Here is a 27,200-nt window from a genome sequence, read left to right as displayed (position 1 = left end):
GATAGGATGAGATAACATTATGAAAAGAAGAACTCCGTAATTTACATTCTGTTCAAATGGGAGCTCTAAGATTTTTTTCTTCAACCCAATAATGTAATTTTTTTATTTTTAATGAAACTACAGGGCAGGTTTATTACATCATGGCGTTATATCAGAGTAGTAACACTTGGGTCACCTTTAGCAGCATCTCAGAGTCTTCTCTGTACTGAATGAGAGCGGTAACCACAACGGAGGCCAGTACAGGTACGATCATCCTCGAGAGCTTCTTCTTGGACACAACGTAGGTGAGCAGGGTCAGCCCCCAGTAGTGTATCTCTGGAGAGGGCAGGAAATTTAGTGCGAGTGTAGTTATTTGCCTTTAATAAAGTTCTGTTGAGAAAAAGCTTTGGGTTTTTTGTTTTGTTTTTTCTTCAGGCAGCTAAAGGCAGTAAACACAGATTTAATGAAGTGAACAAAGGGATTTGTTCAGCTATTCCTAAGTGAAAAACTAGACCCCGGATCTCCCTGCAAATCATGTTAAGAGAAAGTTTGGCATTTTTTACAATGACAAATGTGTACCTCGTTCCTGCGGGAACATTTGTAGTGTATGCAGCACTGTGTCTATCGCCCCCTGCTGGCACAGAAGATCCACCGCACCAGAGCAGTCAGCCAGAGCAGACAGCACCTTCAAACCACATGTTTGAATGGCTGAGCTGCTGATGAACTGTACGCACGTGCATGCATAGAAAGGGAAGAGAGACCAAAATGAATTACAGATAATGCTGCATTAAGTGTTTCTCAAGTGTTGCACACATCTGCATCAGCAGAACGTTAGTAACAAATATAAATGTGGTTATGTACTACTGGCATGGATGAAACATTAATTAGAATAAAAGTTAATGGATATATATCATTTTAGCACACTGTGTAATATATAATGACATAAAACAACTTTCATTAATCTGAGCTTTACTCTTATTCTCTTTTGTCCTTTAGAGTACACTGAAATGCTCAACAGCAGACAGGTTCATGATCTGGGACTCAGTCTACTAAGACTAAGAGAAGTTTCTTGGGTTGTAAAACAAATAAAAATCACATTATCCTTAACATATTTGTCTCAAACGTGAAAGAGCCCCAGTTTGTGAAGAGGAATAGACACAAATCCAGCCTAAGCCATAATCTAGTGTACTCTCTGCGCATCCTAAACACAGACAAATAGGAGGCTTGTGTCAGGAAGCACATCTAGCATAAAAACCGTCATAAATCCAATATACGGATAAAGCCACTGTGGTGACCCCTTGGAAATAAAACAACAGCCAAAAGTGCCCTGTTTGAATGCTCATTTTGAATGATTATGCCTTCTTTAGCACTCTGGGTTTCAAATGCACAAATTATTAAGTTAAATAAACTGCTATTCAGACATTACTCTGCCACAGATGTCACGGCCTTTGGCAACAGAGTTTTTGCTGTTTGTGTTCTTTTAAAACATAATGAAGCACAAAAAACGTATTCAGTTATTAGTCATTGTGTGAAGTCGTGACTTGTTTATCATAAAACACTAAATATGAGACAAATGACTGTTTAGACTTGACAGACGTTCACTTCCTCGATGACATGTGGTGTCTTTTTTCTGGTTTTTACTCTTTTCCGAGGCCGATTCAGTCAGTGTTTATCATCCACACTCAAGCATAAAGACGGACATTTTCAACGTCCATACCAATATGAAAACTGAGAACAGTGTGTGAATGTGAGAGTGAATGAATAGTGGCATTGTAAAGCGCTTTGGGTGCCTTGAAAAGCGCTATATAAATCCAATCTATTATTATTATTAAATCTTTTCAGAAATGCAATCACAATCCTTCTGATCTTCTAGTTGCAGAACAGGCTACGATGCAGTTTATAAAACGAATGGGTGAACTGTCATTTCATTCAGGCGCTCTGCAGGCTGAATATTCATAAAGTCCTTTTCTCTTTATTGAAAAAAAATCTCTTAAAAATAAAACCCGATTAGAATCTCCAATTGGGCATTTCAAAACAAAACCAAAATGCTCAAAATGTTGAAAAAGTGTGTGTTGCCCATACCCTGTTGAGAGCTTCCAGGTAGAGGATGTGAGCTCCTTCCACCACACACTGGTTTTTCAGGACCTTCAGAGACACGTCGGCCATGTCGGGATCTGCGACCGAGTTGCCGTGCTCCCTTAAACTCCTGTCTGAGAAGGAAACGAGTGAGGACAAGGACATGAGTAAACACGGACCCTCAGACACAACCGAAAGAGTTTGGTTTTTTTTAAATATCACAGGGCATAAGGATTACAAAGAATCTGTCTATTGTTTTTTCTCGTATTCATACAAACTGAGCCAACTACTTGCCAAAAAGGACTTACAATAGATACACACTTGTTTGCCAAGCAATCAAGTACAATGAACCATGCACGTTCGTCATATAAAGGTCTTACCGCCTTTGCATAACTGCAATGTGAAACCAAAATGAACTGGATCAGATATACACAACAGAACAAAAACAGGAACTGTGGTTTAGACTCTCAGATGTGAAAAGTCCCTTAAATTAAAGAACACATGTAGCAAAATTCCATACCAAAAATAGCTGATATGCTCTGAGGGCTGCAAAATTAGCGAATAGATGCGATTTCCTCATTATGAGCAGCTCATTTCACATTACACTGTGACTAAGTACTAGTCAAAATAATGCTCATAAATTATATTCTCCATCTTCCTCTGGGACGAAGCTTAGTGCGGTAAAGAAGCTGCCCTGTTGGAGAAGATGGGGAAAAAAACTTTACTTGTGCGCCATTAACTTTTGTTTGGCAGGTCACCTCTGCGCACAAACACCACACAAAGAACACGTAGCTGCTGGGAACGGAAGTGAGAAAAGAAAACAAGAGCGTACCCGGGCAAAGGAAGACCAAGCTGGCTTGCAGAGCCTCCAGCTGAACCTCGGGATTAAAGTTATGAAACTTCATGGTGCTGAGGATCTGATTCATGGCCATGGTCAACTCATCCAGACTGGCGGCCCTACAAATACAGGGAGACTAGTTTCAAAGCTTGTGAGAAACACTAAATGCTCTCCTCAGTGTGTCTGAATTTTTTCATCGTAGAATGTGAACCGTCTTCGTTCGCACCTTCCCTGGAACAGCAGGTTTAACAGTTTGCAGGCACTGATGGAAACCTCGGCTGAGTCTGAATGTCTCTTCATCATCTCCACCAAATTCACATGAAGGCCACTTGACAGCAGCAAAGAGGGCATCTTACCTGCAAACAAAGCAAACGGTTACCGTGGCAACCGCCAAAACAGCACTGTTTTTATATTATATAGAGATATATACATAGCATCTGTAGCATAAGCTTTTATTACAGGCTGCAGACGGCAGTTTCAGCACAGACAAACAAACAGATGTAGATCATAACTGCATCTCTGCACACCGTGTGGAAACGTGAGACTCACTGTTGTTTGCGATGAGTGTGGCGATGGCGCTGGTAGCAGCGTTAAACACATTAGGAGACGCAAAGTGAAGCAGCATGGCCGCCATCAGCTGTCTATAAACAGGAGTCCTGTGGAGCAAATACCCAAACGCCATCATTACATTCAGTTCTCGCACAGATTCAACGGCTATGAACGCACGTGTGAGATGTCACTGTGTCACCTTTCATCCTGCTCTTCTTCTAGATGGTTCAGTGCAGCTCCGTGCAGAAACAGACTGCGAATGGCCCAGCACGCAGCTTCCTGAGACGGTACAAGTGATTTTTAAATAAGTTCAAGTCTTCAGGAGTACCATGTAAAACTCGAGAGCCAAACGTTAGACAGACCTGAACATCTGGCTCATCTGCGTGGAGCTCCAGTGCAGTAAAGCATTCCCTCATCCAGCTCAGCTCCATGTCCTCCACCTGCCCGTTACCCCTGTTCTCCTCCTCCTCTCCTTCCTCCAGACCCTGCTCGGCCACCGCTTTGTTCTGCACGATGGTTGCAGCTAACAAAGAGGACAAAGTCTGTGTCAATCACTGTGTCATTTTTGCAGAATTGAGAAAGGTCAAGAGACAGTTGCATTTTAGTATCATCTGGTTTTTACCACAAAGCTTGGCAACTGCTTTGGGTTATTCGTCTGCGTCTACATCTGCTTAAAAACAGATGCAGGGCTTGAAGACTTTAGTGAAATAACTAAGCAAACATCGCGGTTATATGGAAAATGTGCTGCTTCTGAACTCCAATTTTTCAAAAAATGTGCAACATCACTATATATTGATGTTGAGTTTAAGACCATCACACGTGCATTAAATATAGTTTGTGAATGTGGGTCCTCACTGAGGTTAGCCAGGCAGGACAGAGCAGCGGCTTGCAGCTTGGGGTTGTTAGGGAAAGTCTGACAGGCTCTGACTGCGACTCTGTGGACACCATTCCTCACCAGGATGTCGTTGTAACTCTCTGCAAGACACCATAAACCGAGGACCCAGAATTAATACTCTGATTACTTTGATTACTCTCCTCCATCTTCATCTGTCATCTGAAGAAACACGTTAGTTTATCCGAACTAATGAAATCCAAACACTGCTGTGTTGACAGTGAGGATTCAACAAACAGTGTTATCATTACTAGTGAGTTATTCATGAGTTATTTATTAACTGTACATCTGAGAGTTGGACCCATTTAACACTGTTTTTTTAATTTTATTTAGTTTGTATAGTTAACAACAATGATACTTAATAATGTTCACTGTTGGCTCAGAAATTGGTATAGATAGATGGATAGGTAATGTTTCTACAGTCGGCAGGTGGGACAGTGGAAGTTCCAGATGCTTGAGTTACCACTCTGTTTAGTTCTGCTCTCACTCTTCATTTACTTTTACTTTCACTTTCGTCAGCTGTGCCATTTAATTGAGGCACAACAACTGCTGATAAAACAACAGCAAACAAAACAGTGTGTGGGAGAATGAGCTCAGCGATCACTGAGAAATGTTACTGAAAGACTAATTTACCTAATTAACCAGTATATAATATAGTATGTAAAATGTCTACGTGGATGTAATTCAAAAGTCTTATGAGTCTAATTCAATAGCTCTTATCAGCTATGATAATACACAAATTAATATTCTGCATTTGAAATGAAACACAAAAGTGCACAAAACAAATCTGCATCCACAAAAACAATGTCAGTACTAAATTACATTAGAGGAAGAAGAAGGCCATAAAAATATGATTAAAATATGATTCTTCTCCTTTTCCACTCGCTCTGACCTGAAGTAAACCTTTTGAACAGGGAGCAGGCTTTCTCCTGCAGCTCCTCCACCTCAGGGAAAGCATCCATGGCAGCGATGATGGTGCTGTAGCACCGAGTGCCCCCTGACATCAACACCTCCACGTTACTGCCTGCAAAAGACAAGTACACAACTCCACCTGAGTCTTTGAGTACTGCTGAATTACAAATAGCACAAAACTGTAATGAGTAGTATAAGACACTTACATACTAGCTATAAATAAGATTTACATACTCGACCAACAAAAAAATTATTTAAAATTTTTTTTTACATATTCCATACAGAAATCATTCAGATCTGAATCAGCTCAAAATTAGATTATGCATAAAAGTAACGCATCATCTTCTGTACAGTCCTGCGTATTTCAGAGAACATCTCTGAAGTGCGATCGGTTCATTTCTCTCTCAAAAATATTAACTGCAGCTTCTCAATACAAGCCAAGAATAACTGAAATGGCTGAGATGGGAGCATAGCTGATCCATCTTCCACTTCACTCTAAGAGTAGTAGATGGAGTAGCTTAAAGTACATCTACTTATAAGTCATATTTATAAAAGGTACTGAATGAGTTACGGCCCTTCCAGGCTCATTTGTGATGTTGCCTAATCTCCCCTGCCTTACAGCAGGTACGACAATTTGCAGCTGACTCCACTTAATCAGGTTAGGGGTTATTTAAGTTTAATCATTAATATATATTTTGTTCCTATTTTCAGCTCTCTGTCCTTTTTTTGACTCACTCGGACTGTTACTGGTACTTTCCACCATTCTCCTGGACTTCCTGGCAGCATAACAAAAGTCTCTTATAAACAGTGTTATCTTTGCAGAACTTGCTCTCCAGGCAGCAGTGAGTGCCTGCTTTTAAAGAGTGCAACCTCTGGGTTTATTGCAATGACCAAAATTAATTTCATGGAACTGTAGGAAGTCTCCAATTCAATTATCTGCTGCATTCGTAACATGTTTGACTGGGAAATATACTTCAGAGAGTCTTCGCTGAATGAGCTGCTATGTTTTCTCACAATGACGATTTGATGTTTTGCTTTCCAAACATGCACGGCTATCCTGTCCCACAAGTTCTCAGAAGGACACTTATTTTACTCCTATTTAATGGCATTAGAGGGATAATGGAAATTAAATCAAGAGTCCCTAAAAAGCATTGCAGTGACATCACGGTCTGGTGGTCCGTCTACAAATGGACCATGCGAGGTTTTATGAGCTTGTTTCATAACCTGTGTTTGTTACCACTCTGACTTCAGCAAAGCAAAAAGAAGATGACATTAGCCGAGGGAAACCACACAGCCACACACAAAGGACAACTACACCAAATCTCTCTATTCAAACTAAGACTCAGCTACACAGATCAGGTATAACATTTTATAAGAACCAACACACAGCACTTTTTTTGGATTGTGCAGTAAGAATAACACAGGGGTTTTTTTTTTCTTTACTCTATGGCCATCATAAAGATCACTGTGATGTCATCAGGACTTACCAGGGTGAGTCAGAGGAAGCAGCACTTTTAAAGCCTGCAGCTGCATCTCCCAGTAGTCCGGAAACCTCTGGAGAGCTGCCAGAACCACAGCGTGATCCTGGTTCTCCACAAACTCCACAAGGTGCTCATCGCTGACTGCAAACACAGACGCAGTAAAGATATACGGCTGCTGTTCACCAACACACAGAAGAAAATGTTAATGTGAAGCTAACAAAAAAGCTCAATTAGACGTGCTGTATCGATGACTATATGCCAAAAGTTGTGTTCCAAATGTACACAAGCTAATCTTCAGTAACATTCGACATTAAAATAGAAGTACATAGATGTATCTGTATGTTCTTTTTCTTTTTTTGTTAACTTTATTCAAGGTTTTATTCTTCTGTGCACCATGTTTCTCTTTTGTCATGTCTCCATTAATATGTATAAACAAGCTAACATGTCAACATCCTCACATTAGCACATTAGTAATTGAATACGGTGACATTATGTGATTGAAACTGCAGGATGTGTGCTCTTCTGCATTGATTATTAGATTATATTAATAAGTAGCTGAACAGGTGTACCTTAAGAAGTGTAGACTGATTAAAAGTAAACAAATTCTGGTAAGAATTCAGAAAAAGTCATTACAGACTGGAAACACTGCAAGAAATACACACAAATGCAAAATCACAGTGAGATTTATGAAATGTGTGTCCCAAAAAGCAGTGACGATGATGATGTAAGAGAGAAGCCTGCATCACTAAGGCAAATAAGAACGAGAAAGTCCAACTGAAGAAACGTAAGCAGGAAGACAGGAAAGGCACAACTTTACAAAGTGTTTCCTCGAGAATTTAACGGGTTAAAATAGCAAGTGTTAAATACCATCCCCCCCAGGGCTCTCGCTGCGGCTCTTTATTTCACTTTTCTTTAGGCATTCACATTCCGACTTGGAACCACCCTCAGGTCACAAAGACAATGACTGCACGCTGTATTTAACAAGCATTACACTCGCATGACGTAGAGCATAGTTGTTAAATTAGTTTAATCTCTTTTCTAAAATAAAAGTCAGGCAGTGTCACTGATCAGTGTAAGACACATACCAAGCTAGAAACACAAAGACAGTGTAGACTACACATTTAAGTTCATAATAAATCCACATGCTACGAGGTTGGAGTGTGTATCTACCCACCTTCCTCCAGAAGCAGCTGCAGAGCTGTGCAGCCTTGGAGTTGCACTTCTTCGCTTGTAGGAAACGCCTTCATGGCGTACACCACAAGGCCAAACACGTCCTCCTCCTCATCCAGTAGCAGCAGAGGAATCTTGGCTATGTATGAGAGATAAAATGTCAAGTACAATGAATATCTGTTTGCAGCCACTCACCAAACTGAGATTATTTTCTGCTTCGATTATCTTATCCGAGCCTCTCGTTAAACTTCCCGTCTTGTTTTATACCCAACCAGCTCAAACAAAAAGCAAAAACCCTAAACCTGCAGATTAAAAACATTTCAGAATTTTTACTCTATTGACCGCTCTTCTTATTACAATGTATGGGTTAGCTATGTTATCAGAAAATGTTTTTTTTTCATGAATGCATGTTGGATAAGTGGTGAAATTCTTCTGACAAGCACAGATATTATTATTAAATTATACAAACATTTTTAGAAGCAGGAAATATTTGTTCCATTGTTGCTGGGTATGCAAATGCTTGAATTAGCTGAAACTCTGCCTTTCTAAGAAGCCTCAAATCACTCAGCTACACATCAGAGTAGAAAGGAGTGTGACCGTGCAGGCAAACAAATCACTGAAAGAAAAACAAGGTGGTTAACTTGCTCACATTAAAGAGTCTTAAATGACAAATAAGGCTTTTGCAGTGCCATCTGTAGCAGGAAGGATCTTCGGTGTATTCATACCTGATCTGAGCAGCAGGGCCAAGGCTCTGAGTGCAACCATGGTCACTCGACAATCTGCGCTGTACTGAGATAGCGCCTTAAGGATCTGCCTGAAAAACATACAACAAGCAAAAACTTCACCAAAGCTGTCGCCAAATAGATTTGGTCATTTTTTTCATCTCCATTGAAAGACCAAACCTTTGCAAAAAATTAACTGAATTAAAACTTATTTTATGATATATATTGTTTTAACTACTTCACCCTAAATACTAACTTGATAATTTGATTATTAAATGAAAAATGGCTGTCTGTTGTGTTATTCTAAAATTGTGTAAGCATTGCCGCTAACACAAATGCCTGACATGGAGAATTAATTAATTAATAGAAATTGGCACATGTAAATAGGGTCATAGCAGCTAAAGCTGGTGTCAAATAATCTGAATCAAATTCTATAAACTTAATTGTATAAACCTAAAAGGAAATGTGCCTCAGATTCAAAGAAATTCAATTCAGTATGGTCCACATTCATTTTTCTAAAGTCAGAATTGAGAATTTTACTAATGTGGAGTAAAAATTGAAGGGGTTAGTCTCCTTTTTGCCTCGAGATTTACCATGACTCGAATCTCCTATTCGACCACATCCCAAAAGAGCCCTACCAGACTGAGAACTGGTGACTGTGGAGGTCATTTAAAGGTCAGCATAGGCATTGTCATGTTCAAGAAACCAGATTGGGATGATGATCTTATACATGGTGCACAGTTGTGTTAAAAATGATGGCTACACTGGTCATAAAGGGATGAACATGATCAGCAACTATACACTGTTACGCTCTGGCTTTTTAATGACATTTAATTGGTTCTGTTGGTACCATTTCGTCACTACCACACTGAACACTTGCTACAAGGCAGGATGGATCCATGCATTCATGCAGTTTATCCCAAACTCTGACGCTCACATTTGAACATCACAACAGAAATCAAGCCACATGAGAGCAGGTAACGTTTTTACAGTTTTTCTGTCGTCCAATTTTGACGAGACTGTTTGAACCGTAGCATTAGTTTCCTGTTCTTGGTTGACAGGAGTGACACCCAGTGTGGTCTGCTGCCCCTGTAGCTGTTTCAATGATCAACATGTTGTGCATCTCTGCTGTGCATCTCAGAGGAACATTCAGAGATGTTCTACTGCAAAACTTGATAGTGACAAGTGGTTATTGGAGTTACTGTTGCCTTACTATAAAGTCTGACTATTGTCCTCTGACCTCTGGTATCAACAAGGGGTTTTTGCCCACAGAACTGCCGTTCACTGGACATTTTCTCTTTGAACCACTCTCTGTAAACCCTAGAGATTGCTCTGAGGGGAAAAACCCAGCAGTTTATGAATTACTCAGCCCAGCCCATCTGGAACCAACAGCAACAACATGCAACGTTCAAAGTCACTCCAATCACCTTTCCTCCCAAAATTAATGCTTGGTTTGAACTTGAGCAGATTGTCTTGACCACGCCTATATATTTCATGTACCTTCGTGTGGCATGAACCATCATGATAGTCATTCATTTAAATGAGTGGTGCTGCATAAAGCCCACAGCTGCCAGAGAGTCTTCACTTACTGGTGCACTCCCTCTACCTCCCACTCTTGGGCTTCATCCAAAGGTCTGGTTAGCTGGTCCAGTGTAGTGGGGCATATTTCAATCAGCTGACACAGCAATGACCAGCCAACCTATGAAAAGGAAGAACAAACACATTATTAAAATGACGGGAATGAGTCATTACAATAAACCAATGAAAAGTAATGATTCTGATCTCAAGCATACACATTACAGTACTGAGAAAATATGAATCTTACAATCTCACTTTCCGTTTGCTTCAATATGTAGTCTTACCTCTGATAATTAGCATTACACAGCAGTCACAAGACATGCTAGATTTTGTGTAGGCGCGTCAGTCCACAGATGATTTGTCAACAACAAAGAGCGAGTGATGCTGCTGAACACACCTCACCTTACCTCACCCAGATAGCACCACCTGCCATTATAATGGCTACTTTTCATTGTGTCATTCATTACCTGCTGGACTCCTCTGCTGCTGATGTGGGTAGACAGAACCAGCACGAGGGGCACGTGGACATCTTTGTCTTCAAACAGTTCAGCTGCTGCAGCATGGAACAAGAGATAAGAAGACACGATGAGTCCCATTAGTTTTGAATAAAGTGACTGGGTCTTTTACCCTCATTCCTGTTTTTAAATGTGCATAACAAGGCAGCATTACAGCAGGACTTTACTGTGCAGGTACAAGTCTGTGCTTAAAATCTACTAATCTAAGTAAATCTCATTTTAAATTTGATTTCAGGTAACTTGAATGTGTTTTCACGCCTAGTTTTAAGTAAATTATAATGGCCTTAGTATGACCCCAAAGACATTATGTTTTGTATTTAAGATAAGATATGCTTTATTTATCGCCAAAACTGGGAAATTACTCTGTAAAAACAGCTAAATCATTAACCTGCTGTATAACAAACCTTAAAGTAGAACATATGAACAAAGAAATACAGCATCAATAGACTAGAAGATGGAAGGATGGAAGGGAAAAAATGCACAAAAGGAGCAGAGTTTTTTTTTTTTTTTTAAAGAGCTCAGTGAATTACATTGTGGTCTGAAATAAATAAAACCATAAAAACGATCATGCAAAATTATTGAATGCCATATCACATTTCACACTGGGCAAATACTACTTGATGTTTTTAATCTGACCTAATTCTCATAAGGCAATGCAAAAATGCCAAAAGGAAATGATGGCTGTTTATGAGCAGCGTGATGATGCACACGCTGAAACAATGTGCTTCCTACCATAGTCGGTGTGCGCCAGGAAAAGCAGATCCTGGATGATTTGAATCAGCGTGCACAGTTGCCTGTCTTCCTGGGGAGTTTTCAGCCTCACCAGAAGTTTTTTCAGCCTTTCTTCCAGCTCCTCTTTGTTAACCATGGTCTTTAAAGCGCCCTGTTCCAGCTGACGACGACTTGACGTGCATTGAAATCAATCACTGCGCTCTCTCTGAACCGACAACGGCCTTCGAGCGGCCACACTGAGCGCAGCATTAGCGTATAAATAACTCACTGAAAATCCACTGTAGTTACTCATGTCTTTACAAAACATTACTGAATTGCTGTGTTGCATAATAATACAGTAGCTACAGAAAGCTATAAGTGGCTGTTGCTACAAGGGAAGCGGTCAGTGTCGCGGAGTTTCGGTTCCGACATCACAGTCCTCGGCTAACTTTCCTGTGGCAGAGAATAAGTTCCTCTTTGCGGAGTCGGTGACTTTATGTTGCTTGGATGTGAAAACGAAGCGAGTCCTCTCTGAAAGGCGTGTTCCTGCTTTCCTACGATCGCATCATATGACTGCAGGCAGTAAAAACTCCCCGCTTACAGAAGAGGAAGCTGAAAATAGAGTCAGAGAGAATCCGACTTTCTCTCTGACAGGGGAAGCGAGTCAGACAGAGAGCCAAGTCAACGGCACTTACGTTACCCCCCAACGGGTTTTTTGTTTTTTGTTTTTTTTACTTCAAGCTACACTTTTACAGGCTAACGAGTGGCTTGAGTTAGCCCTCCCACTCTGCGTCTAATGCCAGTTGCTGATTTACAGATTTACAACAATGCAGCTTGACCTGGCACTGACATTTGCTGTGTATGATGGAGGAAAATTCCCACACTAAAGCAAACTCTAAAATAGTTTTTAAATTATTTCAGTTAATCTCTAAATTAGGTGTCCTCCCAAAGTAATCACCCCTGTATACTAGAAGTGGCGGATCGATACCAAAGCTTGTATTGGTATTGAATCGACGATAGGTAATATGATCGATATTTTGTTTTTCTAATGCTGTGTTCCTGAATAAGTCGGAAGTTCCGAGCTCCCGGTCAGAAATATTTTGTGGAATGCCCCCTCAACTCAAAAATCCCACCACAGCAGCAGCCTCACATAGAATTAACAATACTAGATGGCATCACTGAACGTAAACAACAGTAAAACTGTGTACTTTTAATCTGTACTGCCACTGTTGTCTAGTTGTGACTCAATAAAGTCATAGTAGAGAAATTCCTACAGGCATTGCTGTTTGCAGTGTTCATTTACAGCTATAAATATCTGGACACCAGGTGCACCTAAGTCATGTGACTCCACAGCAACAAACCACAGGGAGGAGGTGAGGGTGGAGCAAAGGGTGGCTGCCTGAAAGGACCGGTGTTTGCACAGACGTGGCTGCTTTTTCATGAAACAGGAGCAATATCAATGCTGGGATCAGTACTTTCAATATTTGTATCAATGCACGCATCCCCACTTGTTAGAGTTACACTGTATTGCTGTTTTTTTTTGCAATATGATTTGGCTTCCAAAATAAAAGCTTTCTCAGTGTTGCTTTGTACCTAATGTGCAAAATTGGAAACAGTTTGGTCAGAATATTTTAGCATCCGCTTGGCTTGCTGTCTATAAGTTGGAGTTTTTCCCTGGGTTTGTTCCCTGCACCTTTGAATTGGAGAATGGATCCTGGCTGTCGTCTGCGCCCGTGCACCAAACGATAATTCAGAGTACCTGGCCTTTTTGGAGCCTCTAGGTGGTGTGCCTGAGGATGCTGTCATCTGGAGACTTCAACGCTCATGTGAGCAACAACAGTGAGACCCGCAGGCGCGTGATTGGGAGGAACAGCCTGCCAGATGTGAACCAAAGCAATGTTCTATTACTAGACTTCTGTGCAAACCACAAATTGTCCATAACAAACACCATGTTCAAACAAAAGGGTGTCTATAATTGCACATGGCAATAAGAGACCCTAGGCTGCAGGTCGATGATCAATTTTGTATCATCAGATCTGCGGCCATATGTTCTGGATACTTGTGTGAAGAGAGGTGCTGAGCTCTCAACTGATCACCTGATCCAAGTCATGTGGCGGGGGAGGATGCTGGACAGACTTGGGGCACCTAAAGGTATAGTAAGGCGGCGACCTCCAGCTCGCACTGTAGCAGTTCGCAGCCGAGTGTAAAGTGGCAGGAATGAGAATCAGCTCCAAGTCTGAGGCCATGGTCCTCAGCTGGAAAAGGATGTTGTGCCCACTCCGGGTCAGGGATGAGTTACGGTCCCAAGTGGAGGAGTTTAAGTAGCTCAGAGTCTTGTTGATGAATGCTGGGTGCGGAAGATAAACAGACAGATTTATGCTGTGGCTACAGTGATGCGGTTGCTGCTGAGTGTAAAAGCAAAGTTCTTGATTTAGCTGGTTGAGCTACGTCCTTACCCTCACCTATGGTCCTGAGCTTTGGGTAGTGACCAAAAGATTGAGATCACAGATACAAGAGGCAGAAATTAGCTTTCTCTGAAGGGTGGCTGGCCTGCGAATGCCTTGGTGTTCCTTGGGATAAGCTGGAGGAGAAGGCTGGTGAGAGGGAGGTCAAGGCTTCTCTCCTTAGGCTGCTGCCCCTGCAACCTGGCCCCAAATAAGGAGAAGAAGATGGATGGATGGATGGATGGGTAGACTGATGGATGGATATGGGATCATTTCAACAGGTTGCTCTCCAGTGAATTCTATTGGAAATGTAGCTGCATGGAACAGACTGCAGCATTGTAAATAATAATTTCTTTATGCAGTTTAACTTACCAATGCAAATGTTATTGTGGGATTAGTTTCTGATCATGATAATATAATAATAAAAGCAGCTATGAAAAATATATAGATATATAGAAAAAAAAAAATATTGTTTACCATACTATGCTGTCTACCTTTGCACTTTTTTTGAGATATTGGATGGACCCTTTTCTCCCACAGAGAGGAAAGTAAATGAGTGTGAGGCTAAAACAAGAAATCATTGATAAAACTATGTTGTTTAAGTTGTATAACATAAGTAAAAAGTATTTTATAGTGTAGGTACTTCCAGTGTCCCTAGAAGCTGTGGTTCAGGTCCAGCTGTTCCCTGGCAAGGAGAGCACCATCTGATTTGAGGATTGGATGGCAGTCGGTGAGCACAGAATATCAGCTTGACATAGTGGTCATATCTTATTTTTCCTGTATTCAGCATTGGGTACAACCCCCCAACCACCAGTGATATGCCTAAATATCTTCACTTTTCAGCCGTTTTTTTTTTTAATCATTCAGAACTATTCCTGAAGACTACTTAAATAAATAAACAAAAAAAACAACTCCGGTTTACTTGTTGTTTAAAGATTGTAGTCATGAAATTTTATTTTAGGACACAAGAATGCTTTGTGCGTTTTAAAGTATACATTAGACCACGGTTTAGATGGGTTTTGCTTTTTGGCCTGTATTTGTTAGGGGTGCAACGATACACAAAATTCACGGTTTGGTTCGGTTCGATACTTTGGTGTCACGGTTCTATATTTTTTCGATACAAAAAAAATGTTCATGCCTTTTTAATTTGTCATTTATTAAAATTATAAATATATATTTTAACTCAAAAGTACAGTTTTTAAATTTAATGTTGCTGAAACAAAAGTAATTAAAAAAATAAATATATCACTGTGATTGAGGAATCACTCATCTTTGGAAAAGAGAGTTTATTACAGAGAAATGGCTCTTTCCAAAATAAAAGCTATACTATACGCTTCTTCTGGGCTATATTCTCAGCAGCATATTGTAGCGGGTCAGGGCTGTTCGGGTTTCTGTTTGTACAGTTATGTTTTGTTTATGTTGCCATAGTGACGGGTGACGCCCTCTCGCTGCGACGGTGTGTCCTTCCGGGGTCAGAGGGCGCCCTGTGTGTTGTTGTTGTTGCTGTGCGGTTGCCGCGCTGAGCAGTTAGCTAGCGGCAGTGTTCTTCTGCAGATGTCAATAAACGGCTGTGCTCCCTGGCTAGCTCACGGGAACCAAGACCAAACGACACCTCCGTCTCCTCCTTGTCTGAGCTCGCCACATTGGTGTCAGAAGTGGGATGATGGTGGCACCCCATGTTCTGAGCCGAGTGACTTTTCCCCCGCCGGTCGTGACCGGCCGGTGCGCCAAAAGAAGGCACCTGGACATTTGCAGGACTTTGTGTGGGGCAATGGGGTCGTCGGGGACGACTGACCCCTTAAGTGGGGGCTATGTAGCGGGTCAGGGCTGTTCGGGGTTCTGTTTGTACAGTTATGTTTTGCTTATGTTGCCATAGTGACGGGTGACGCCTTCTCGCTGCGACGGTGTGTCCTTCCGGGGTCAGAGGGCGCTCTGTGTGTTGTTGTTGCTCTGCGGTTGCCCCGCTGAGCAGTTAGCTAGCGGCAGTGTTCTTCTGCAGATGTCAATAAACGGCTGTGCTCCCTGGCTAGGGAAGCAAGACCAAACGATACCTCCGTCTCCTCCTTGTCTGAGCTCGCCACAATATTAAACATATCAGGTCCCCATAAGGAGAATCATGTGCTAACGGCTGTCTAAATGACCCGGGTAAAGTTTGTAGCATGCATGCTTGTTGTTTTTGTCTGCTTCCACTTGTCTTTGCACTAGGGTGATGTCGGCGTAAATGTGCAGTCATATTCGTTGTGTTCCCACTAGTGCTGTCAGCGTTAATCTCGTTGAAATGACGTTAACGCCACAACATGGCAAATCTCCATTAACGAGCTACCCCTGCATGGGGCTAGACGGCCAACACCTTAACGAGCTAACTGCACGCTAACACACTAGTTCCCACCCATGTAATTGAGCATTGCATGGCACATCCAACATACTGTTTTACTTTAGTCCATGACCAAAATAATTCCAAACGCCAGATCTGAATGAGGGTGGGGGAGGTTCAATTTGCCATGTTGCAAGGAGAGCTTAACTTCTGTCTTGCTAGCTTGCCCTGCGCTCTTGCTTCTGATGATGCTGTCTGTGTTGAGCGCTCAGTGGATCTGCGCTAGACAGTGCAGCCTAGGCGGAGTAGTCTAACGCAGATTCACTGAGCGCTCAACACAGACAGCATAGTCAGAAGGAAAGTTGATAAAATAAATTGCAAATTTTGTATTGTTCGATACATATGCGTACTGAACCGAAAGCACTGTATCGAACGGTTCAATATCAATACGAGTATCGTTGCACCCCTAGTATTTGTATAGCGCTTTACTAGTCCCTAACACCGGGCACACTGGCGCCACCGGGCCCTCTGACCACCACCAGTAGGGAACAGGTGAAGTGTCTTGCCCAAGGACACAATGACCGAGACTGTCCGAGCCGGGGCTCGAACCGGCAACCTTCCGATTACAAGGCAAACGCCCAACTCTTGAGCCATGATCACCCAACTTTGCACAATTTATATGTAGGAAAGCCCAGTGGAAAACGTGTCTTTATCTGTCAAGTGTCTGTTTGATTAAAAAAAGAATGTTAATCATATTTTGGGGGGGTAAAAATACATAAGAAAACAAAAACGAAAGTAGCTAAGCAACAGTTAATATTTACCTTTGCGAAACGTATCCATCTAAATCTGCCCAAACTTACTGATAGCGCATAAAAAAGTGCTCACAGTTGAAATCTTTGCCATGTTTTGTGGCCAGTGCAAATTCCTGCTGTGTTGGCTCATTAATCACGACTACCATAAAAAGAACCAGTCGGGTTACATTTTACAGTTCAATGGGCGTGTTTACTTTTTTTTTGTTGGTGTGATTTGCACTTCAGGTCCACCGTATAATATCATATGATCCACATAACAGACTTCCTGTTTGTTGAAGAACACATCGACAGCAGCACTGTGCGCTGGAGGAAAGCAGCTTTTTTAGAGGTATGGTTTTTTTCACAGATAGTTAAGGTGACCTGACAGGCAAAAGTCCAGTAATGCGACTTATTTGACTTGACTGCAAACAGATAACTTATGGGGACGAGGGGCATAAGGGTCACTTACCATTCCGTACTTTTAGCATTATAAGAATAAATGAAGTAGAAGTTACATTCGGAAATACTCATGAAAATAATGAAAAATAGATGGGGAAAAGTGATCTGAATGAAAATTGTTCGCTCACATCTCTGCCGAATTTTCGAGTAGACAATACATGTGCTGTCAACTCTGGTTTTACGTGCACAACAGTCTCCGCTGAGCACAAATTCGTTAAAAATGACATTTTGGATGGAGTTTGGCACGGTGCTGTAGGAAGATCGTAAACTCTCTGTTTGAAAAAAAGAAACAACATTGTTTTTGTAGCCGGGTGGGCACGTGACCTCACGCACAAACATGGCTGCACGCAGAGCAAAGCAGTAGCGCTGTCAGTGGTGAACAAAACATCTAAAGTCAGCTTAAAGTTATCAACCTACACTGTTTAGGCAGCTTTCCCACGACGCGACTCCGAAATATGTGACACTAGCAGAATCTAGCTCTCGGTTAACCACAGGAATTAGTCACGACATGTCGTCATCAAAGTTAGCTAGTATAGCTGCTAAAATCACGACGTGGTGCTTTCTTTCCTGTTGCTTTTTCGAGCTGGACACCTAAAAACACACCCAAGGTTTGGACTTTAACTTAGAGGTTAGCTGAACGTCTTGCACTGAAAATATTGCTATTATTTTGTTGAGGGGAAAACGACGACAACAAAAAATGATTATGATTTGTAATCTGCTTTAATGGGAAATGACTGCATCCATGTACACGTCACCGCCACTTCCTCACAGAAGTATCTCACCTGGCTGATTTAATAAAGTGGTGACCTGCAACCCCTGGTGAGCTTAACCTCTGGTTTCTCCTATGTCCAGCAGCTATGATGAGTACAGCTTGGAGCACATGAGCAACCTCATGGCCAGCAGGAGACAGAAAGCCGGGGACGATGGAGAGCGGAGTCTCATAGGACCTCCATCTAGGCATGTGGATGAGAATCTCCTAGACCGGGATGCCCCCAAGCCGCTTTTTGTCTATTTGTTGGCGTTTTTCTCTGCCTTGGGGGGATTCCTCTTTGGGTATGACACTGGAGTGGTTTCTGGAGCCATGATTCTCCTCAAGAAGGAGATGAACCTGAATGCTCTGTGGCAGGAGCTGCTGGTGTCCAGTACTGTGGGAGCTGCGGCGCTCTCTGCCCTGAGTGGAGGCTACCTGAATGGGTGGCTGGGCCGCAGGATCTGTATCCTTGTGGCCAGCTTTATCTTCACTGTCGGTGGCATCATCTTGAGTCTTGCCCCAGACAAGGTGGTCCTCCTTGTTGGCAGAATTACAGTTGGTTTGGGCATAGGTAAGTTATTTTTATTTAACACTACAGCTTGTATCAAGGTGAAGTCACCATTATGATTTTGCTCCTTATAAGGAACCCTTTGTTTGACTTTCATTATTCAATATTTGCCTTATTCAAACACAGAGCTCTGAATTATACGGCAGAGTTAGGATGTAATATGAATTGTCTGTGGGAATGCATCTGTTGTGCATTAGCATGAAACTGTTCCTCACCTTGCCTTTAGGCATTGCTTCCATGACTGTTCCTGTGTACATCGCAGAAGTTTCCCCTCCTCACCTGCGAGGTCAGCTGGTCACTATCAATTCCCTCTTTATCACTGGTGGCCAGTTCATTGCCAGTGTGATTGATGGGGCTTTCAGCTACGTGAGACAAGACGGCTGGAGGTACGCAGCTTTGATGCTCTCTCACCTGTGCTAAGGGCTTTAGTTTAGTTTGGTTAAATTTGATTTATCCCTTTTTTACCATTATTTGGATCTTTGCCGTGAATGCCAATAAGGGCACCAGAGTTTTCAGATTCCAAGAAGCTGCATCTTCTCCATGCTTTAGGTACATGTTGGGCCTTTCCTGCCTTCCTTCTGTGCTGCAGTTCTTCGGCTTTATTTTTCTGCCCGAGAGCCCCCGTTGGCTCCTCCAAAAAGGCCGAAGCCTAGAGGCTCATCAGGTTCTCAGCCAGATCAGAGGAGGCCAGAACATTGATGAGGAGTATGACACCATCAGAGCCAGCATTGAGGAAGAAGAGAAAGATTTAAATGGAGGTAAACGATGTCTGGGAAAAGGGAAAGTAAGTTGTGCAACATAGCAGGTGTTATGTGCGCGTGCTTAATCACACTGTGTGTTTTCTTTTTTTTTTCCTGGTTATTTTTAGATGGGCCTGTTATTTTCCGTATCCTCAGGCAGTCGCCGACTCGTAGGGCTCTCATCGTTGGTTGTGGGCTCCAGATGTTTCAGCAGTTGTCTGGGATAAACACCGTCATGTAGGCCGACTTTTTGTTTTGTTCAGTTTCAGACTGCATGACAATGCTAACCATTGCTGTAAAACCTCAAGCGCTACATCAGAGCAAGTGTGTTTTCTGTAAATCTGTCCTGTGCTGTCCTGTGCTGTATCCTAGGTACTACAGTGCAACCATTGTGCAGATGGCTGGGGTGCGTGATGATAAACAGGCAATATGGTTGGCCGCAGCAACTTCAGCTACCAACTTTGTGTTCACCTTGTTGGGAGTCTGGCTTGTTGAGAAAGTGGGTCGCAGGAAGCTGACCCTGGGCAGTCTTTTAGGTTTGTAATTATAGAGATTACTTGATTGATAGATGCATTTTTTTAAGTTTTGGGGGTGTTTGTGTTAAGTTAATTTAACACAAATTTGTCACAAATCAACAATAAACCTATAGAAATGTGTTCTTACTGTAGCTAAGGCCAAAAGTGTTTACAGTGGGCAGGACTGGGGTCATTTTCATGTAAACATCTCTGGGACTTTTGCAACCAGACTGACTTCTAAAGTAAAACTAATGTGTTTTTATGGTAATAGTATTATATTTGGTCAATGATATTATTCAGGTATATGAAAATGAACTGCTTGTTTCTGCAGACACCCCTGCTGTCTTTCTCAGTGTGTTTGTCTCATTATGTTTCCGATGCAGGAACTGGTCTGAGTCTGGCTCTGTTGGCAGTTGGGTTCTTGCTATCTGCCCAGAACTCTCCTCCTATAACCCTCCACCCATTAGACCCCCAAAACTCAACCTGCAGGACATATGGGTAAGAAGAAAAAAAAATCACACTGCACTAATATTTATTTGTTTTTGTATTGCAACATAGCATGCGGGCAGTTCGACTTCCTGTCAGCTTACACTATGTTGTCGTTCAACATTTGGTTGTATTATGTATTTTGAGGCTCAGTGGTGATGCGTATCTTGGTATTTCTTCACTGTTGTGACAATGATTTCGCTAACTTTCATTCTTGGAGTGCGTGTATGTATCTCTGGTGATTTTTTTTTTTTTTAAACCCCTCACTCTTCCTCCTACCTCCAACAATAGCTGTATTTGCTTAATCTTTAAAGGCCTGATCTCTGCCGCTCAGTAGATTTGGTGCTGTCTTTTGTGAAAGCCTTTTCATTCATCTCTGTCCTGCAGGTCTTGTGAAGGCTGCATGCTGGATCCAGATTGTGGATTTTGTTTCCTTGAAAATGGCACCAACGTGTACGACTCTTCCTGTGTTCCTGTCAATCAGTCATCCACGGATCATGCAGCCTGGGGAAGGTCAGATATTTGGGTTTTTTTGTTTTTGTATAAAGGGAAGGTGTATGCATTAGCTCACAAAAAATGTAAAGGTCCGAAAAGATGTTCCAGTGATTTCTTTCTTGGATATGACTGCTAAGTGGATGGATGGAAATATGGATGATATCAAAAGTGCATAAAGAAGTAGTGAAATAATAGTGCTAACAGACTCATGGAAAAAATAAACCTGCATAATATCATCTCAACTTAATCACTAATGCAATCATTTTCAAGGTAAAAAATCAAAACCAAAAAAACCACAGGGATGTCTTGCAATGCCATCAACAGACATCTTTTACATATATAATGTTAACAAAACACAGAACAGATGCAGATAAAACTCTCCATTATTAACTTGAATGATCCTCTTTGTTGTAAGACAATTGTTAGAAGGAACAGAAGGGTGGAGTTTTATAGCCTCCTGTCTGTGTCACATTAACAGGATCCAGTGTTACGTCATAGGTGTGGTGATGTGTTGTGTGTTTTTAAACTTGAGTTGCGTATCTGAGAGTGTGAGAGCACGTCTCTTCCTGACCTTCAGTTCATGTGTCTGTGAACATTATTTGAAGGTCCAGTTTTAAAATACTACTAAAAGTAGTGCTTGAAATATTCCAATGCTGTCTATGACCTGCACTGTAATAGATTGTTTTTCAAATACTTTTAAGCTAATCTGTGTTATTTACCCCCAAAGTTGAGATGATTAGCTCAATAAAAGGAAAATGAAACAAGTATTCAATCCAAAAATTTAGTAAATCAAAGAAGCAAAATAAGTAAAAATCTAAATGCAATGAAAATAAAATAAGTAAAACATTTGATAACATTATGTTTAATTAAATAAAGTCTAAATGTAAAACAGTAGGGTGGCTTTATGAAGTACAATATGGTTTCTGTTTTTTATTATTATTATTTTTATTTTTAATCCAGGTGTTCCAGTGGAACAGAAGCAAGCGACAATCCAATTTGGGCGTACAACTACTGTCCTTCGTCTTACTCCTGGATTGTTCTTTTTGGCCTCATCCTCTACCTTGCGTTCTTTGCTCCAGGTTTAAAATTAATTTCTTCTTGTTTTTTTGTATTTGTTTTTATTTTGTTATTTTAATTATTATTTCTCAGTTCATAGCCATCCCCATCTTATTGCAGCTGAACCGAAACGTGCTGAGTCTATTCCCCTAATTTAGTTTGACTGTGAGGTAACTTGGACAGCATAAATGATGGATATGGCTACTGCGTGACAGTCAGTGAAGTGGCATTATAAAGCTGAGGAGTGAGCACTAGGCCTGACTGTTGCATTGCTGTCTTATTGGCTGAAAACTTGTGATGAACAGCCTGTCGTTCAAATAATAAACCATCTACCGATGAGTCGCACCATCTGAAAATGACTTTTCTGAAAACACATGATCTCATTTAAAAGTTGCCTTATAAATTCCTTCCTTATAAAAGGCGCTTCCACCTTAGCATCACTTTTCACACAGTCTGGGTCCATCTTTTATACCAAATCATGTCTATTCAAACATTTGCAAATTCGAAAACAAAATCATCACTTTTTAATACGTTGTAATGTGACACTAAGAAACGAGTTATAGAAATAGAACAAATTTTCAAGATGTAGGAAAATGCTTCTTCATACTCAACCTCTTTGAATGTTATCAGTGTTATCCTAATCATGAAGGCTAACCAACAGCTAATATGTTGACACATGTCTAATGTGATAAAATAATGCATACAATACATGTTACAGGTATGGGCCCCATGCCTTGGACAGTGAACTCTGAGATCTACCCACTTTGGGCGCGCAGTACTGGCAACGCCTGTTCAGCTGGGGTGAACTGGATCTTCAATGTCTTGGTGTCTCTGACGTTTCTCCATGTTGCAGAGTTTCTTACTTATTATGGTAAGACTGCATTAAGATAGCAGCTAAAGTGTTTTAGGGTATTAAGTAACTGGAAACGCTAACAGTATAAAACTTAGCAAAAAAAAAGAAAGGGACAGACACTTTTATTGCTGGTTGAGTTGTGGTTAATTGGGTTAAATACTTCTTTAAAAAAGTTAAAGGATCAGACCTCCAAGGAAAAAATGATATGGACTGGGTAATGTGTTTGGAACATAAGCATCCCGAGTTGTTTGATGGAAATGAAAATTATTCAAAGACACCTCCTGAAAAAGTGAAAAAAATGATGTGGCAGCCTGGTCCATTTTCCCGATCTTCATTCCAGCTATTCAAAATGGTACTCAGCAGTTTGTACAGCCCTCACCTGCTTGTATGCATGCCTGAGGATCTCAGGATATCACTGAGCTCTTGGACAGTCTGAGGTGCAGCCCAACAACGTTAGATGGACCAAAACATAACATCCCTGAGTTGTTCTATTGGATTTAAGTCAGGCAAGCGTGGGTGTCAGTCAATGGCATTGAGTCCTTCATCCTCCAGGAACTGCCTGCATGCTCTTGCCACATGAGGCTGAGCATTGTTGTCCACCAAGAGGAACCCAGGACCCACTGCACCAGAGTGGGGTCTGGGGGGCAGTCAGGGCGCCGCTGCCTAGGATGTAGAGGTCCCTCCAGAAATATGCCTCCCCCGACCATCACTGAGCTACCACCAAACCAGTCATGCTGAAAGATGTTACAGGCAGTATAATGTTCTCCGTGGCTTCTCCAGGCCCTTTCACGGCTGTCACATGTGCTCAAGGTAAACCTGCTCTTATCTGTGAGAGCAGGGTTGGTGGAACTGCCAGTTCTGTATTCTCTGGCAAATGCCAATTAGGCTACGTTCACACTGCAGGTCTTAATGCTCAATTCCGATTTTTTGATCAAATCCGATTTTTTTTGTCTGCTCGTTCACACTACAAATAAAATGCGTCAGCAAACGCGCTCTAGTGTGAACGCTCAAAGCGGCCCGCATGCGCAAAAGATGACGTCACACACAACGCGCTCTGTTTAGACCCAGACCAAACAGTATTGTTTGACTGATGGCCCTTAATATAAAGACTTCGGACTTTACGTTTCCCAATTTTTGCTTTAAGTTATTTTGTTATTTACATAATAATGTAGATAACCTAATAATGATCCTTATTGCTGTTTAAGAGAGGAGCGGTGCTTCAAAGGATAGTTGCAGATTTTTGTCAGAATCTGCAGGTTATGCAGTACAAATAAAATGTTCACGTTTCTCCAACGTTGTCTTCCCAGCAGTTTCACCGGATGGCCAGGAAGCGTTCGCGATGTCTTCTCCGGCGCTGATAATTGGTGTCTGTCTTGTGTCAGTGACGTAAAAGAGGGATTTAATGCAACATGACCATTCACACAGCAGTCGCTTTCTGAAACATCGGATATGTATCGGATTCAGTAGCTACCACATACGAAAGTGACCCAGATCGGATTTGAAAATATCGGATTTGCGCCGTTCACACTGTCATACCATGATCGGATATGGGTCGCATAGGGTAAAAAAAAATCGGATTTGATGCGCTTTCGCCTGCAGTGTGAACGTAGCCTTAGACTCCATGGTACCAGACAGTGAGCACAGCGCCCACTAGAGGACATTGGGCCTTCAGGCCACCCTCATAAGGTCTGTTTCTGGTTGTTTGGTCAGACATTTACACCAGTGACTGGCTGGTGGTCATTTTGTAGCTCTGGCAGTTTCCATCCTGCCAGGAACAAATAGTGGTCCTGCTGCTGGGTCCTACTGAAGGACCTTCTCAGCCTTGTCCAGCTCTTTTAGAGTAACTGCCTGACTCCTGGAATCTCCTCTGTGCTCTCGAGACTGTGCTGTGAGACACAGCAAACCTTCCGCATTAGCACGTATTGATTTGCCATCCTAGAGGAGCTAGACTACCTCTTGCAACCTCTATAGGGTCCAGATATGATCTCATGCTGCCAGTAGTGATGCTGACCCTAGCCAAATGCAAAACAAGTGAAAAAACAGTCAGAGAAGATGAGGAGGAAAAAATGTCAGTGGTCTCTACTTGTAAAACCATTCCTGTTTTGGGGGTAGTCTCATTGTTGCCCCTCTAGTGCACCTGATGTTAATTTTATTAACCCCAAAGAAGCTGAAACTGATGAATAACCCCCTCTGCTACTTAACTGACCACATCAATATCCTGCAAGCTTAACTTGATGCTGTGTTTAAGTTTTCTGAGCAGTGTGCATAGCTTTTTAAGGTTATTTTAAGGTTATTTAGAGGAATTGCATTTGTTTATTAGGTGTTTTTTTTCCTATTTAAATATTTAAATGAACAATTCGCACAACTTTATCAAGTTTAATTTACAGCCAAGAACTTCATAGTTTTGAGCCTAATTCCCAAAATCCCTGTATTCCAGGTGCGTTCTTCTTGTACACGGGCCTGGCCATGCTGGGTCTCATCTTTGTACTGGGCTGCCTCCCAGAGACAAAGGGCCTACAGCTGGAAGAGATCGAGAACCTGTTCGCAGGTCAGCTCTGCTCCTGTGGAGATCCTTCACCCAACGACAATCGTCATGTCCAATACATCCGGGTAAAAGGCAGCAACTACCTCCCCTCTGACAACAACGCCTCAGATGTAGAGTAGACTGGGATGATTTCGCTTTCCACTCTTTCCTTTGGTTTTCCTGGGATGGCTGCTCTTGCGGGGAGGAAAAGGTATTCACGGTTCCCTCTGGTGGGTGTGATCGAATGGGACCAAACGCAGGCTAGAGCTCCCCTGGGGTTGACTTTAACTGGTGCTTTCTTTCATTTAAGCAACTTTTTCAAATTTCTTTTTAGTTCTGCCTTTATCTCACCTGGAAATCGTGTTGCTTTGCATTTCTTACTTTTGAATATCCTCCTTATTTCTCATCGTCATTTATGCACTAATAAAAAGGGAATACTGACTGGTGTCTACGCAGTATTGCTGTGGGCACAGTTAATCTGTGACAGTGTTGCTGGGATCAGAAAATCCTTGTTTTACAAACTGATCAGACCACAATGAAAATGAGTGAAATATTTCCATTTTCTTGTTGAGAAACCTTTTAGAAACAAGCCTTTTGTTGTTGTTTTAACCGCACAGTTGGTTGCTGACTCATCGTTTACCCTCACATATTTAATTCCATTAAGTTGTGTGATTTCCGTCTGACCATCCATCTTTTATAAACTACAAAAACGAGATACGGGCAGAAATCTGATTGTGGTGAAATGATAAGGATTTGAGAATTTGAAGATCTGTGAAACTGCTTTCACTGATTTCTGCCATACTTGGAAGTTTGCACATCTTTTCGAAATCATTAACATGGGGTTAGTCCTCCAATCAAAGCTGGTGTCAAAAATACTAATCACGTGTTTCTGTTGTCAACTAGAAAGTGGGTGAGTTTGCACTGTAAAGTCTTTTATTTTTTCAATAAATAATAAAATAAAGTGATAAATAAAATATGTTTCCTACGTGCCAGATTGCTATAGCAAGTTGTTGTTTTTTTAGCATGATTTGGAATTCAGCCAAGCAAACTATGGAGCCGTGGAGTCAGACAGTGCCATAGCCTATATAACTGTAAGTAATGCATCGAGGTATTAAAGTGCTACAAACTTTGATGTTATGTTACTGTACAAAGAAAAATGCCTTTTTGATGTTCAAAATGTTCAATTTCATATCTTTGTTGTTGCAGCTGAGATAATGGTGATCAAGAACAACGTCCCACAGAGGGCTTTTGTACAGAATGTCCTTTTTACACTGGGATACTTTGATAAGTACCAGTTTGCTTTATTGGCACTGCTGGCATTTACAAATATTGATTTTTAATTAAATATTTTTCATGCGGCTTTTTTTTTTTTTTTTTTTTGTACAGCACAGGCTAAGATGTATTTGGAAATTGTACAAAACCTCCACATGGAAACATAAAAGTGCTTGATACCTAAAACTACGTGATCTGTAGTTACAGATCCATTCTGCTTTTGTTTGAAATGAATGGATTTCCCTCTTGTGCTGGGGGAAAAGAATAGACTCATGACACTACCACCTTTATATGAGACAGTGTTTTTCCTCAGGTGAACAGAGCTGATTGTCTTGACAGCTTCGAGGGGAAAGCATTTCAGGTTAAAAGGCCATAAATGAATTTTATGGATAAATGGATCAGCATTTTGTATATGAAAGTTAACTGTTTGCAAAGTTACAATATATGTGTGTTTTGTTTTCTTTTCACCAATGTCATATTTGATAAATAAACTTGTCAAAAGAGCCTGA

General features: G+C 41.4%; 2 protein-coding genes across 12 annotated transcripts in view; one reads left to right on the top strand and one right to left on the bottom strand.

Moving 5' to 3' along the window:
• The window catches only part of lrrk2 (leucine-rich repeat kinase 2), a 30,914-nt gene extending 18,218 nt beyond the window's left edge, over window positions 1-12,696 (bottom strand). The window contains exons 1-16 of one of the 3 annotated variants that reach the window (XM_040026486.1): window positions 11,445-12,696; window positions 10,665-10,747; window positions 10,209-10,318; window positions 8,623-8,711; window positions 7,902-8,036; window positions 6,734-6,868; window positions 5,227-5,358; window positions 4,298-4,417; window positions 3,805-3,965; window positions 3,642-3,721; window positions 3,443-3,549; window positions 3,120-3,249; window positions 2,888-3,012; window positions 2,062-2,189; window positions 559-703; window positions 176-315 (exon numbers count right to left, since the gene is read on the bottom strand). In XM_040026486.1, coding sequence (XP_039882420.1) covers window positions 176-315; window positions 559-703; window positions 2,062-2,189; window positions 2,888-3,012; window positions 3,120-3,249; window positions 3,443-3,549; window positions 3,642-3,721; window positions 3,805-3,965; window positions 4,298-4,417; window positions 5,227-5,358; window positions 6,734-6,868; window positions 7,902-8,036; window positions 8,623-8,711; window positions 10,209-10,318; window positions 10,665-10,747; window positions 11,445-11,580 — 1,956 coding nt within the window. In that variant the 5' untranslated portion in view covers window positions 11,581-12,696. Of the gene's footprint in view, window positions 1-175; window positions 316-558; window positions 704-2,061; window positions 2,190-2,887; window positions 3,013-3,119; window positions 3,250-3,442; window positions 3,550-3,641; window positions 3,722-3,804; window positions 3,966-4,297; window positions 4,418-5,226; window positions 5,359-6,733; window positions 6,869-7,901; window positions 8,037-8,622; window positions 8,712-10,208; window positions 10,319-10,664; window positions 10,751-11,444 lie in introns of all 3 variants that reach the window. The other 2 variants (XM_040026487.1, XM_040026484.1) reach the window with 2 other exon arrangements.
• Window positions 12,697-17,191: 4,495 nt separating this feature from the next.
• On the top strand, window positions 17,192-27,200 carry LOC120730237 (proton myo-inositol cotransporter-like). 9 transcript variants are annotated; one of them, XM_040026495.1, is made up of 13 exons: window positions 17,195-17,321; window positions 18,287-18,753; window positions 18,977-19,136; window positions 19,300-19,508; window positions 19,619-19,727; window positions 19,863-20,026; window positions 20,389-20,503; window positions 20,879-21,004; window positions 21,947-22,065; window positions 22,761-22,913; window positions 25,333-25,505; window positions 26,442-26,510; window positions 26,626-27,200. In XM_040026495.1, exons 2-13 carry the CDS (start codon window positions 18,312-18,314, stop codon window positions 26,632-26,634), a joined length of 1,848 nt encoding a protein of 615 aa, XP_039882429.1. In that variant the 5' UTR covers window positions 17,195-17,321; window positions 18,287-18,311; the 3' UTR covers window positions 26,635-27,200. The 9 variants fall into 9 exon arrangements, 8 of the variants coding, with proteins under 8 accessions (XP_039882424.1, XP_039882429.1, XP_039882423.1 ...); XM_040026490.1 differs by having other exon boundaries at window positions 17,192-17,321; window positions 18,284-18,753; window positions 26,442-27,200; XR_005695075.1 differs by having other exon boundaries at window positions 25,333-26,510.

This window comes from Simochromis diagramma, unplaced genomic scaffold (genome assembly GCF_900408965.1).
Source record: "Simochromis diagramma unplaced genomic scaffold, fSimDia1.1 OVJJ01000293.1, whole genome shotgun sequence".
NCBI lineage: Eukaryota > Metazoa > Chordata > Actinopteri > Cichliformes > Cichlidae > Simochromis > Simochromis diagramma.
Note: the sequence above shows the minus strand (reverse complement) of the source record. Positions and strands in the feature narration are given on the sequence as shown.

Coding starts and splice junctions, on each gene's coding strand:
- LOC120730237 (XM_040026490.1), top strand. CDS start 18,312: ATGAGCAACCTCATGGCCAGCAGGAGACAGAAAGCCGGGGACGATGGA. Junction 21,005..21,946: donor GATCATGCAGCCTGGGGAAG/GTCAGATATTTG, acceptor TTTTTAATCCAG/GTGTTCCAGTGGAACAGAAG. Junction 25,506..26,441: donor GTCATGTCCAATACATCCGG/GTAAAAGGCAGC, acceptor TTGTTTTTTTAG/CATGATTTGGAATTCAGCCA.